Genomic DNA, 14,842 nt, shown 5'->3' on the forward strand with positions numbered 1-14,842 from the left:
GTCTTATTCCATTAGCTAGGACTTCCAGTATGATGTTGAAAAGGAGGGATGATCAGAGTCATCCTTGCCTTGTTCCTGATCTTAGTAGGAAAGCTTCATGTTTTTCACCATTAAGCATGCTGTTCATTGTAGGTTTTTGTACATGTTCTTTACCAAGTTGAGGAAGTTCTCCTTAATTCCTAGTTTACTGAGAGTTTTTATGATGAATGAGTATTGGGTTTTGTCAAATCCTTTTTCTGCATCTATTGATACAATCATGTGATTTTTCTTCTTAAATCTGTTGATGTAAGAGATTACATTAACTGACTTCCAAATGTTGAACCATTTTACGTATAGTTGTATATAATTTTTTTTTTGAGAGAAAGAGCACTAGTGGGGGGTGATGGGCAGACGGAGAGGGAGAGAGAGAATCTTAAGCAGGCTCCATGCTCAGCACAGAGCCCAATGCAGAGCTCAATCCCACAACCCTGAGATCATGATCTGAGCCGAAATCAGGAGTTGGATGCTCAAGCAACTAAGCCACCCATGCACCCCTGTATATAATTCTTTTTATACCTTTTTGGGTTTGATTTTGCTAATATTTTGTTGAAAGCTTTTACACTTTAAAACTTTATGCTTATGAGAGATATTGTTCTTAGTTGTCTGATAACGTCTTTGTCTGATTTTGGTGTTAGTAATGCTGGCCTCATAGAATAAGTTAGGAAGTATTCCCTCTGCTTCTATCTTCTGGAAGAGATTGTACAGAATTGGTGTGATTTCTTTCTTAAATGTTTGGTAGAATTCACTAGTGAACCCATCTAGGCCTGGTGCCTTCTGCTTTAGGTCACTAATTATCAATTCAATTTCTTTAATAGACATAGGTCTATTCAGATTGTCTATTACATAACCTTTTGATAGGAAGAATTCATTCCATCCCTTTGTTAAGATCTTTCAGGGGCTTCATATTTACCTTCTAAGTTTGGCATGTACCTTTTAGTCCACTGCCATCTCTTAACGCTCCAATTTCCTGCCTATCTTACTACTTGCATTTTCCCCAAAATATCAAGCTCTGTCATATGCCTATGTATGCATAAGGGCTTTTCTGTGTTCCTAAAATATCCTTTTCTAACTTGTATATATCCTACTAAACTCAGCTTTCCACAGAAGCCTTTCCTGATATCTCTAGGCAATTTACCTGCTCTGTTCATCTTATACAATAGAAAAACAAAATTATTCTTACAAATTATAAGAAAAAAGCCAAACTTTTAAAGTTATTTTAAATTTTCAATGTAATTCAAGATGTACAATGAAACTATAAAATACTAACCTGGTTGTAGATTGTGTCCTTTATAAATTCAGTATCAAAGACAGGCAGACAGACACATTTTGACAGAGCATATCACAATGATATAAAAACTGAACAATAAAATATCATTTCAAGATAAAGGTTAAGTATATATCAAGACTGAAGGCAAACTTGAAGACTCATTTAGGTATACTTAGATACTTAGATATATCACTTTCTCAGAAGTGTTTGTATATAAAACATTTGAGTCTTTTTGTTTCTTTTTATTATTCTGAATGGTTAAGGGCTTAAACTCTGGAGTCATACACACTTGGAACAGACACCAGTTATAATCTGTGAGACCTTGGGCAAGTGATTAAGACATCTCAATTTCTTCAATTTCCTCATGGGATAAAAATAAACAGTAACTAGTGGTGATGGTAAATGATGGTAATGATATTACTTGAATTATTAAAAATAATGTCATTATATAGGCCTCTCTTTCCCCTCATGTACAGTGTTGGGAAAAATGTTTTTTTTTTACCATGAATCCTAGTACCCTGCAAATAATAACCTATCGAACCCCTTCTCCAACATCATTCTTCTTTATTCTTTTTTATAACTTTGCTAAAACAGTAGAATAGGGGCTGGATGGAGCAACATTTGAAGTAGAGTAATCCTTCCGAACCAGAAACTTTCCTTTTAGTAGTTATTAAAAATAAATCATGTCTAGAAAAATAATTACTCATAATTATAGGTCCCCTATACACACTTTGCAGGGAAACATAAATGGTTTTGAGTATCTCAGAGATATGGATATGAGAAAACAGGCAAGACAAAGATTTGGATCACCATAGTCATATGTGATATTATGGGCTAAAATATGTTCCCCTAAAATTCATATGTTGAAGTCCTAACCCCCAGGACCTCAGAATGTGACTGTATTTGGAGACAGGGTCTTTTTTTTTTTTTTGAGACAGGGCCTTTCAGGGGGTAATTAAGGTAACATGATGTCATTACAGTGGGCCCTAATCCAATATAACTGGTATCCTTGTAAGAAGAGGAAATGTGGGGGCGCCTGGGTGGCTCAGTCATTAAGCCTCTGCCCTCGGCTCAGGTCATGATCCCAGGGTCCTGGAATCGAGCCCCGCATCGAGCTCCCTGCTCTGCAGGGAGTCTGCTTCTCCCTCTCCCACTCCCCCTGCTTGTGTTCCCTCTCTCGCTGTCTTTCTCTCTCTCTCTGTCAAATAAATAAATAAAATCTTTTAAAAAAAAAAGAAGAAGAAGAAATGTGGACACAGATGCATACAGAGAGAAGACAATGTAAAAACATAGGAAGAAAATGGCACCTACAAGTCAAGGAGAGAGGCCTGGAACAGATTCTTCCCTCAGGCTCCTTAGAAGAAACCACCTCTGCTGACCCTTGATCTTGGACTTCTCACCTCCAGAACTGTAAGAAAAATAAACTTCTGTTATTTAAGCCATCCAGCCTGTGGTACCTTGCTGTGTAAGCCCTAGCAAGCTAATATATGTAAAAAGGAATACTAGAATGTAAGCTCCACAAGGGAGGGAATTTTTGTCTTTTTTTGTTCATTGATGTATCCCAAGTACCTAGAGCAATACCTGGCACATAATAGGTGCTCAGCAAATATTTGCTAAGTGAACTTCTTAATAAATAAAGTAGATTAATAAAATTCTTCCTATAGACGCTCTATTAAATACCATCAATGTTTCAGTAAGAGCTAATAAGATAAAAATGCTGCTGTAATACAATAAATGTGAATTAGTCCACATAAAGAAACAGATCAAACTTGTTAGTTCCAGCCTGGGGAAAACACCACAAGCAGATGTAGTTGCTGGTATTTGCTATTCCCTGAAAAGTATCTGATTAGCTGATTTCACTAAAGGCATGGAGAACAGCCTGGATTCACAATTTAAAGGAAAAAAAAAAAATAAGGATCCTCCTGTTGTTTTTATTAAAGCATGTCTTACGTGGACACAGGAAAAAGACAGATTAAATTTCCTCTGACTTACTCAATTATAGGGCTTCGTGGTGCATGTATGTCTTTAAACCAAATCCAGGTCTTAATATCATCACTATCACCATCAGTCAATACTTAATTTAGTTCCCTGAATATGCTAGGGAAATAATAGCAAAATAAAACATAAAAGAAATAGGGAATCTATATTCTGATTCTAACTTATATGCAAATCTCCCTTAATAACAGCTAGAACAAAAAATTCACCAAAATTATAATAGTTCTTGATGTGGGGAACAAAGGCAAAAGAAAAAAAATTAAATTTCCTTACAACTTACAGCTCACTGACAAGTCGTTTGGACTGGCAGAGTGACCTTCCTCTAGAAACTTAACTGCTTTGATGTTAATACTCCGCTAAGGGCAAAAGACAACCTTCGCTTAACATCCCGACCTCCAGGATCCTGTAAGTCTACTTTAACATTTAAAAATTCCTTTGGAAATTTCCTTTATCTTTACTCTCCCACGATACATGTTAGCAATCATCCTCCAAGCATAAGGCCCACCGGTACACATCTGAAGGGTCTCATGACTAAGGTTTTACTAGACAATAATAAATGACCTTTCATAACAATAGCTAGCCCCCTCAAGGTCCTAGAAACCTTGCTTCCAAAATTCCCTAGAGACTTATGTACGCTAGAGAGACTTAACGCTATTCCTAACCCCCTTCCAACTTGAAAGTATATAATCAGTCACCCATCACAACCCCAGTGTAGCTCTTTCTGCCCATGGGTCCTGTCCCCATGCTTTAATAACACCACCCTTTTGCACCAAAAATGTCTGGAGAATTCTTTCTTGGCCGTGGACTTCAAACTCTAACATGAATATGCATGAGAAAGCCAGAATGCACTAGTTTCATGGGCAGGCAAAATTCAGCATTTTAAAATCAAAACGTGGAAACATCCATCCTGAAGGTAATTTAAAAATCAAGTCAAAACTTGTTCTTAGTTCTCAGCCAGTCCTTGGGCCTGGAATTAGCTCCCCAACTGATGCAATTTGAAACCAGAGCCAACAAGTGTTTACCAAAGTCTGTCCCAAAGGGAGAGAAGCCTCTTTTCTAAGTCTCCAGGAGTGATGCTGCTGGGATTGCTTTGAGACTTGAGCAAAGGTAGCAAGTAGGAGTACAAACATCAAAATCATTTTGAAACATTTTCTTTTCCAGCAAAATGAAAGCCAAATAGTTTTCCATGATATGCAATCTGTAATCAAGCCCTCCTCTACTGAAGGATTTAGTTAGCTGCTGGTGCATTCGCTCCTTTTTCCTGGGAACCACAGCATAAACAGGAAGTATATGCCTCTGGGGCTTATTCGTCGCAGAATGGAAAAAATGAAGCTGTGGATTTTCTCAAGGATGATTTAGAGAGGAAGGATCATTGTTACTGTACTCCCCTCCTTTTCTTCTCCAGGAGGCTTGTAAACCAAACGACTGCACAAGCAGGCAGGAAACTACAAACAGTTCTTTGCCCATACATGACTGGAAGTCAACTTTACAGCTCTACGTCAGGCCTTTATCACATACTCGAGTCTGCATCCCAAAGCAAAAATGATCAACCCCTGTCTTAACACCTGTTAGAACTGTGTGTGCTCCAGTTTCCATCCTGACAGCCACAAGGCTCTGGAGCTAAAATCAGAAAGTCTACCCTTTCATATTAACCAAACACCACAGTGCTGGGTATTAAACACCAAACACTGAGCCTCTTAAAAAGAAGAAAAATGTACTCCCCACAAGGGAGATCTTTGTGGTGATGGAATAGCTCTGTAGCTTGATTGCAGTTGTGGTTATATCCATCTACGCATGTGATAAAGCGTAGATCTACACACACACAGATCTACAGAACTACACACACACCTCGTGCTGCTGTCCATGTCCAGTTTTTGATAACTTAGTAGTTAAGTAAGGGGTAACTATTGGGGGAAAGTGGATAGAAGGTACACATAACCTCTCTGCACCCTCTTTGCAACTTCTTGTGATATCTGCACTTATTTCAAAATAAAATATTAAAAAAAAATTTTTTTTTTTAAGATTTTATTTATTTGCGAGAGAGAGAATGAGAGGCAGAGAGCATGAGAGGGAGGAGGGTCAGAGGGAGAAGCAGACTCCCCGCCGAGCAGGGAGCCCGATGCGGGACTCGATCCCGGGACTCCAGGATCATGACCTGAGCCGAAGGCAGTCGCTTAACCAACTGAGCCACCCAGGCGCCCCAAAACAAAATATTTTTAAAAGTGGACCTTCTCGTGGGTATATCAACATACTTTGAACATTTTGCATTTGGGCAAGTTACGGAGCACTGGGTGTCATACGAAAACAATGAATCGTGGATCACTACACCAAAAACTAATGATGTATTGTATGGTGACTAACATAACATAATAAAATAAAATTAAAAAAAAAAAGTTACGGAGAATAAAACCGCCTGGTTTTCAAGTGTAAGGTTTCGGCCGCCACCCAACAGAGAGCTTGAGGTTGGGAATAGCCTTGCAGATGCCTTGCCTGGGACTCCCTTTCTGACCTCCGCACTGCCTGTCCCCCGACTCAAATTCAGGTCACACCTCAACGCCACCTCCTTACGGAAGCCTTCTCTGCGCCCCCTAACTAAAGTAGGTGCCCTCTGCTCTTCTGAGTACCTGGGTCCCTTCACCGCGTTCTCCGTCCGAGTAAAGATCTGGTTAGCTGGTCGCCTGTCTCGCCCCTCGCCTATAAACTCCAGGAGGGCTCGCCCCGTGTCCGCCCCGCGCGCGCCGCAGGGCGGGTGGCAGGCGCACGGGGAGGAGTTTGTTGAATAAACGCACCTCCCTGGGATTCACCCCCTCCGGCTCCAGGACGTCGCTCGCTTCCTCCCCCTCGCACCCACTGACCCGCTCAGCCCCGGCGGCCCTCGGCCCCACACAGGTGCCCCTCCGCCTCCTCTCGGACCCCACCCGCCCAAGGAGGGCGCCATTTTCTTCTCACTCGTCTGCCCAGAAGCCTGCTCTCCCTTGCGTGCACCTTTTGCTCAGGCCACCCCCACAGACCCCTCCCCAATATCTTCCGCCGCCGCCCTGCGCTCCCGGGCGCCCGCCCCTCCCTTCCGGTGCCGCCCCTGGGCCGGGACCCCAGCCTGGGGCCGCCTCGCCCCTCGGGCCACGCCCCTCAGCCCAGCGGGGCCGCTCCGGAGGGGTGGGCGGGGCGGGGGCGTGTCCTCCTGCGTCCTGGGCGTCGATTGGCCGGGCCGTGGGGAGGGGGTGGGGCTGCAGCCTGGGTCTCGGCCCCGGGTCTCTGCCCCGGGTCTCCGCCGCGCATTCTTCGCGGGAGCCGTTCCAGCATCGTTGGCCAGGACGTGAGAGGGGTGCCTCCGGCTCGGGCAGCATGGCTGAGAAGCGGCACACAGGGGACGCCGAAGCCCGGCGGCTCCCGGACTCCTTCAAGGGTGAGCCCCGCGCCGTCGCCCACCGCCCCCAACCCTTCCCTCGGGAACTAGCCGCAGCCTGCGTGTCCCAGGCTCGTCTCCGTTGCTTTTAAGCCAAGCGGCCGCTGCTTTAAGCTTCGGTGACGCTGAGAATAGTGAACCCTGCTCCGCGGGCTGGGGGTCAGATTTAGGGATGTTAGGGTGCAGAGTGCACAGCGGCTTGCCTGGCACACGGGGGACGCACCCACTGCAGGGCACGTTTCCAGTACCAAAGCCATATCAGGGCTCGCGTGCTCCCGCGGTTGCCAGACGCCAGGCCCTGTGCCATCGCTTCGCGTTCATTATCTCGTGGTATGCATGCGGGCAAGGAGATGCTTAAGCGACTCGCGGCCAGTGAGCAGTGGAGCCGGGGCGCAAACCTGCACCCCACACCCAGGACCCTGCGTCTTCCTGTCGCGCGACTCCTCTTTCCTTCCCACCCATCCCCTCCAGCCAGCCTTTGCCCACCCCCATCAACGGAACTGGAAAGAACCCCTGCTCCCCCAGCCCCACCCATGGCCAGTTTCATATTATTTAGCAAGACAGACCTGTGAGGTTTAGCCCCCGCCCCTCACATATAGTAGGCTATTATTTGTGGAAGAAAAGAAGAAAGTCTCTTTTCGGCATTCTTCCCCTCTCTTCCCAGCTTCACTTTCTGCCCTATCCTGCCTCCTCTTTACTCCCTTTGTTCTAGGGATCTCGCCTTCGGGGCTTTTGTTTCTCACCAAGAATTCCTTTAAGAACTCCCACCCTACCGGGGCCTTCCCTGCCTTGATGGCAGAAACCTTGAGTGGCTCAATGCTGTTCCTCTGTGAAGGAACTAGTACCCTTGAGAGGGCTATCATCTTGAACCTTTATTGGCTAACCTCTTGGGGTGGGGGTGGGGTTCCAACAGAGATAGGTGACGGTCCTCCCTGGGGTGCTGGTTCCCTCCCAGGGGCTCTTAGTGATCCAAAGGAATTATTTCTAAGGATGGAATTTCAGACGGGCTGACATAGAGAACAACATTTTCGGTGGGCTGGGTGGGCTTTTCCAGCACCCCACAAAGAACATGATGTTGGACTTAAAGATTCTGATTAGCTGTAAAGCCAGCTTTGTCCACCCATCTCCTTTGCCCAGCGATCCTTCCCAAGGGCATCAAGAGAATTATCCCTCACTTTTCTCTGCTAAGCACATTGGAGATTTACCTTCCCAAATCAGTAGTGTAATAGGAAGGATGTATTTGGAGAAACTGATACTCAAAAGAGGTTGAATTACTTCAGAGTCACCCAGTTTATAAGTAATGGAGCCATATTTTAAATTGGGGTTTGACTGACTCTAAAACTTGCAGTCCCCCTCTTTCATAGTTGGTTGTCTTATCCTAGGTGGGAAGGTGGGTGGGATACTTTCCTTTGTGCCCTGACCTTCTGGTGGGAGACAGAGGGACTATGAGGACAGTATTAGCAGTTTGGTGAAAGCAGTGGGAAATCTGTAGACATTCTTTGGGAATGCACATGATCTTTATTTATACTTAATATCCCTTTAGTTGTTTTTTCATGATCACAGACCAGTTTTCACTCCTAAGTTCTTTTTCTTGGTTCTACAATTAACTTTTTTTTAGACAGAATTTATTTTTCCGAATCCAGTGAAAACTGTGTGCTCCTCAGAAAATTATACATACAAACAAAATTTTGCTTAGTCTAGGTTCCCCTCCCCCCCTTTTTAAAAATATAAACCTTCGAGATCCAACACGGGTAGGAAAGCCATTACTAGAATTTATTAAATAGAATTTACTGAGTGCTTGCCATGGGTCAAGCACAGCCTAAGTGCTTTACAAACATGATCTAATTGCAGTCTTCTAATAGGTCCACAAGGAAAACATTATCCACCATTTTACAGCAAGGAAATCGGGGCTCAGAGTAGAAAAATCACACATGTGTGTACCTCAGAGCTAGGTTGCAAACCTGGGCTATGTGATTCTCCATTTTCCCTATCCTAGAGCTACCTCCAAAATGTACACCCCAGAGAGGACCTTCTCAGACATCAGTACTTCACTGAAGGTGAGAGACAACAAAGAAAGCGCAAAGGAACCTAGCTTCAATCCAGACCTCTTGAATAAGACATCTCCAGAAGGCTGCTTCTGAGGGAAGCGGTGGAATATAAAAGCCCAAACTCTGTCCTTTTATGACTTTGCTGACAATTAGTCTTAGGAATAAACATGACGAAACCTAGGGCAAGACAAATACTTTTTCTTGAAGCCAGTGCATTCACTTTGTAATGAAATAATGCAGGTGGATTACAAAAAAAAAATGTATTATTATAATTAAGAGACATGTCAACAGAATATATCCCTTTGGGAGAATGCCTGAAAATAAGCAGAATCAAGGGACTGATTTGTTTGTTTCAGTTGTTACAGCTGATCAGATTGAGGAGAAATTTGTAACTTCTTTAATAATTAATCGGAGTTAAACCATCAATGGTCATAAATTAACTCAAACCAATGACCAAGTCTAGTTACTAGTAAAGCTGGCATATATATTTATATTATTTATATATATTTATATTATTTATTTAAATATATATTCATATATTTATAAATATATTTGATTAAGATGGTTCCTTATTACATGTTCTAATTACAAATAGACTATTTGTCTGGGTTTATATTATCTTGATAAAGGAATTACAATTGTCATGATAATATAAAGTGTGGAAGGAAAAAGGTTAGAGATTACAATCAGTGGAGAAAAAGTATGTGTCAATTCTCCTTTCTCCATTCTTTTTGAATCTTTGTCTGTACTCTGGGACTGGTAAAGAAACTTAAACCCCAGGCATTTCAGCTGACATTTCAGTAGATTAGCCTCTGAAGATGCAAACAATAAAGTATCTGTTGTAAAGTATCAGACAATAATAATTATACCAGCTTTGTCCAGCTGTGAACACACTTATGGTAAGATGGTATAGTGTAGTGAAATGAGAGTGGAATTTAGAATTCAAGGATCTGAATTGGGGTCTCACTACCGTCACTTACTACCTGGGTCACCTTGGGTAAGTCTCAGTCTCCCGAGTCAATTCCTCATCTCTGTCCTGGGCATAATCTTACCCGTGGTAACTGTCTCCCAAGGTTTCAAGAATCAAATGAGAAAATTTATGTGAATGTACTTTTGAAACATTAAAATGTCAACTATTGAGATAATTCATTAATGGAGAAAACAAAGAATGAAGTTAACAATGACTATTCAGAAAACCTAGTAATTATGCAGGGAATTGAAATTTATGGGCAAAAAGTTGTATGAAAGATGGTTCAAGATGGTTTAGAACTTTATTGCCCTGCTCAAATGTAGTCTGTATCTCCTGTAGGGATAGAGTCCCCAGGCAAATTGTTAGTCTTGCTATTTTCTCAGCAGTGTTTAGGTCCTGGAAGGCAATTCACTTAGTAAAAAGTTTATGTCTATAAACTGTATCAATGTGATCTTTAAGTTGTAATAAAAATAACACTGCTATTTATTGCTTCCTGAGTGTCAAGTACTTCTCATTGGTTTTTATATGAGATAAGTATTGTTCTTTTCCCTCATTTTACTACTGAGAAAAGTTAGTGATAGAATTGGAATCTGATCCCAGAATCCTGAGCTCTTAGCCACTGCTTAGCTTCTTGACCTCAGTTGAAGAACTGTGCTTCTGTCTGCACCCCCCCACCTTTTTTTTTTTTAAAGTAAGTTTGATGCCCAATGTGGAGCTTGAATTCATGACCCCGAGATCAGAGTTGCATGTTCCACCGACCGAGCCAGCCAGGCATCCCCAATTTTTAGATAAAGTGATGTTGCCCTCCAAAGACTTTTATGAGAAAATTAATTGTAGATACTTTTAAGATGTCCAAGTAAAGGAGCTGGGTGGAAAAAACAAACAAACAATGGAAGAGGTAGGAGGGTTTTCTTAATATATTTCAGGTCTGGTCTAAATTTAATTAACTTAATAACATTATGAAATTGTTTTTCTCCAATTTTTCTGGATATAACTGTTTCTGTCTTTCCAGCTATGGGCAATATTCAGCCCATACATATTCATTCTGACAACTGCTTTAGGACAGAGGATGGTTCTGAACTGTATTCAACAATTATTTACTTGGCAGATGGTTTTTGAGTACGTGTTATGCTCTAGATGTCTACTGTATTAGCTCATCTACTCTTCACATTTAACCCTCTCAGGAGGTACTCCTATTAGCCCTATTTTGAAATGAGGAGACTAACACAAAGAGAATTAAGAAACTTTGACAAGATCATACAGATGATAAATGACAGAGCCAGCTTTGGAGCTATCATGCTATGTTGTTTTAAGAAGATCAAAATCTATGAGGAAGACGGACCTTGAATAGGATAATTGCAAGTATGATAAATGTTTTTTAGAGGGGGTAAAGTGCTTTAGGCGATTTGGAGAGGGGGGCCTATTTAAGACTCGGGGTTCAAATTTAAAATTACCGATGACACCCTCACCTCTTTTTCCTCCTGCTTTATGGCCAAAACAGTCGAATGAAGGAAAGCTACAGAAAATCCCCAAGATACTTGGGAAAGAAAATATTTACACTTATTTAATTTCCTTACTCTTTTCGAGCTAGGCAAAGGACTCCCTTTATTTCAACTTGCATTGGAAATCTTTCTTTTCTTTTTCTTTTTTTTTTTAAAGATTTTATTTATTTATTTGAGAGAGAGAGAATGAGAAAGAGAGCACATGAGAGGGGGGAGGGTCAGAGGGAGAAGCAGACTCCCTGCCGAGCAGGGAGCCCGATGCGGGACTCGATCCCTGGACTCCAGGATCATGACCCGAGCCGAAGGCAGTCGCTTAACCAACTGAGTCACCCAGGCGCCCTGGAAATCTTTCTTAAAAGGGTTTGTCCGTTTCCTTTTTCTAATATCTCATGGTAAACACATTTTATGATTCAGACCCCATAATGCTTCGTCAGTATTGGTTCTTTTGATCCAGTATGTGTAGGCAGAGATGGTTTATAATAGACAGGAAAAAGTACTGCCTCCAGCCATAGTTCTTAACTTGATGATACCATCCGGCCTTTAGCCACTCCAGCCCAGAGACTAATGTCTTCCCTAGAGGTTTAAGGATAGGGCATTCGAAGAACTATAAACCATGCCTAATTAAAATATTCGTTTGCAAGATGGGTTATAGTGTGTGCTTGTCTGCTTTGAAAGCCTCTGCCCAAACGACTGCAAGTTGTAATCTCCAACTAAATACCAACATTTTTTTCAACATACATTTTTTGAGCCCTACTGTGTGCTAAGCTCCACCCCTCTCACGCCACCTGCTGTTATTTTTCTCTCTGTAGTGTGCTGTCTCATCTTTGTTTCTTCACTTTTTTCTCCATTTCACTTCTTTTCCTTTTCTTCTGTTGTTTCCTTCCCTTCCTTCCGTCTTTTTTGTTTGTTTGTTTTGTTTTGTTTTTAAGATTTTATTTATTTATTTGACAGAGAGAGACACAGCGAGAGAGGGAACACAAGCAGGGGGAATGGGAGAGGGAGAAGCAGGCTTCCTGCCGAGCAGGGAGCCCGATGTGGGGCTCGATCCCAGGACCCTGAGATCATGACCTGAGCCGAAGGCAGATGCTTAACGACTGAGCCACCCAGGCGCCCCCTTTTATTTTTTTTTTTAAGATTTTATTTATTTATTTGACAGAGAGAGGCATAGCGAGAGAGGGAACACAAGCAGGGGGAGTGGGAGAGGGAGAAGCAGGCTTCCCGCGGAGCAGGGAGCCCAATGCAGGGCTCCATCTCAGGACCCTGGGATCATGACCTGAGCCAAAGGCAGACGCTTAACGACTGAGCCACCCAGGCGCCCCTCTTTCCATCTTTTTTTAAATTTATTTTTCTTTTTTCTTTTTTTTTTTTTTTTTTAAGATTTTATTTATTTATTTGAGTGAGAGAGAGAGCACGAGTGGGGCAGGGAGGGGCAGAGGGAGAGGGAGAATATAATTAGAAATATTACATCCTGAATATTTATACCTTTCAAAGAATTAAAAAATTGCCAAGACCTTTCATTTTGACCTACTGTTGCCCCTTAAAAAGTGCTGTTTAGGACCTTGCTGTTAGCTTGTTTTTGAGACCAAATTCCTAGCCCTCTTATCTCTCCCCACCCAAACAGCACTGTTCTCGGCAATGCACGAAGACGTGACGTGCTTTACTTGCGTTCAGGGAAGGGGGAAGGAAAAGATTGCCCTTAAATGTTGCTGCTCAGGCATTGCAACAATCCTTGGGCTCATCTTTTTCTTTTTGTGTGTATTAATGCAAACGAGTCTTGAGTTAGATTTTCAGATACTATGTGAGACCTTTCTGGCCTTTCCCTGAAGAGGAAATCTAGTCTTTTTTTTTTTTTAAGATTTTTTTTAATTTATTGAACAAAGATAGAGAGCACAAGTAGGCAGAGCAGCAGACAGAGGGAGAGGGAGAAGCAGGCTCTCCGCCGAGCAGGGAGCCCGACGCGGGGCTCGATCCCAGGACCCTGGGATCATGACCTGAGCCGAAGGCAGCCACCCAACCGACTGAGCCACCCAGGCGCCCGGAAATCTAGTCTTTTAACTTTAGAACAGAATCTCAATGATAAATGGAATTTATTATTGTACATGATTTCCAGCAGTACTAAGTTCAGTGGACCTTTTAGTAAATCAGCTGATGCTGTATCATTAACAACATGTAGTGCTCTGAAATCATGCCTGTGTTATCCTCTTGAAAAGATTATTTTACTGCTCTTTTGGAAGCTAACCCAACAAAAATTACCATACAAGTTGTTGTTGTTGTTTTCATTTGTTTCGTGGTTTTGTTTGTTTTCTTCTGTCTCAGCTCAGAAAGTCATTTGCTTTATTACTCTGGGACTGCAAGAGGAATATTTCATACCTACTTTACAGATTTTTGTGAATATTGGAAAGATGGTATATAAGGAATCCAGTTGTGGCTGCCATGTGATAGACATTCAATAAATGGCTATTATTAGTAATAATTAAAGATATCTCCAGAATGAGAGAAATTTAAGAATTACGCAATTTCATCTTCTCAGCAAAATTAGTTTACACAATAAAAATGCATGGAAATTTTGCTAAGCATATATGCGATGCAGCAGAGTTTCTGTTTGAGAAAATTGGACATAACCTAAATGTTCATTAGGTTCATGGAATAATGGAATATTATTCAACCTTTAGTAATAAAGAATATGTAGTGACATGAAAAGATGTTCACAATATAGAGGGGAAGCAGATTCAAAGTTATTATGTATACCATTATTTCATTTTTAAAAACAGGATAGGAAAGGTTTAGAGGACATGTAGCAAGGCAGAAAAATCATTGCCATCTAGAGATAATGAAAGTATAGATAATTTTTCTTTTTTAATTTCTTTAGCTATAATTTCTAATTTTTATAGAGATAATACTTTGCTTTTAAAATAAGAGAAAAAAAGCAATGGTTTTTAAAATTTATGTCAGTTCCCTGGAGATAAGCCCAATTTGAATATTGAGTTAAACAGTGTTGATTGTATAAACTTACATGCATTTTCAAAACCTAGCTTTGGTTAGTTAAAAATTTAATGCAGTTTTCAGAAGAGTTGGTAGTAAAAGAAAAAAATTAACCGTGGCCAAGTAGTAGTTACAACCAAGTGTCATGGGATCACTAATCTTTGGGAGTTTTCCTACCCAGCATTATCAGCCAGTATATCTCAGGAATGCTGATTGCTCATTATTTGTCTTTTACCTCATACAGCTGGTAGGGAGGATCCAGTCTTCAAGGTAATGAATTAGAAACTTGAAGGGAATGAATTTCATGAAATCATGAAATTCACTAAGAGCCTGGTGAGGTTGAAGCCTCACCTCTCTGAGGAATGTGATTTGTGTTCCTTTAGGAGCTGTAACCAGATGGGGAGGAATTTGAAGGCTTGAGAATGGGATAGTTTAGGCACTAGAACAATATGAAATGGTGCCATCCCCAGTGTCTGCCCTGATTATTTCTAGCTGAGCATTTGAGATGTGAAAGACCAAGCCCAGTTTTTAGGATCTCCGCTTCATTTCTTGTTGCTCTTCATTTGTAATCCCGTGGATTCATGTGGGACTTTCAAAAACACAACGTCACAACAGAAACTGAGTGCGTGCACA

General features: G+C 41.7%; 1 protein-coding gene across 1 annotated transcript in view; it reads left to right on the forward strand.

Annotated features, from left to right (window-relative positions):
• Nucleotides 1–6,559: 6,559 nt before the first annotated feature.
• The window catches only part of STOM (stomatin), a 28,810-nt gene continuing 20,527 nt past the window's right edge, over nucleotides 6,560–14,842 (forward strand). The window contains exon 1 of the mRNA XM_035015915.1: nucleotides 6,560–6,707. Coding sequence (XP_034871806.1) covers nucleotides 6,647–6,707 — 61 coding nt within the window. The 5' untranslated portion in view covers nucleotides 6,560–6,646. The remainder of the gene's footprint in view (nucleotides 6,708–14,842) is intronic.

Source organism: Mirounga leonina, unplaced genomic scaffold (assembly GCF_011800145.1).
Source record: "Mirounga leonina isolate KUSES-001 unplaced genomic scaffold, KU_Mleo_1.0 Mir_170, whole genome shotgun sequence".
Taxonomy (NCBI): domain Eukaryota; kingdom Metazoa; phylum Chordata; class Mammalia; order Carnivora; family Phocidae; genus Mirounga; species Mirounga leonina.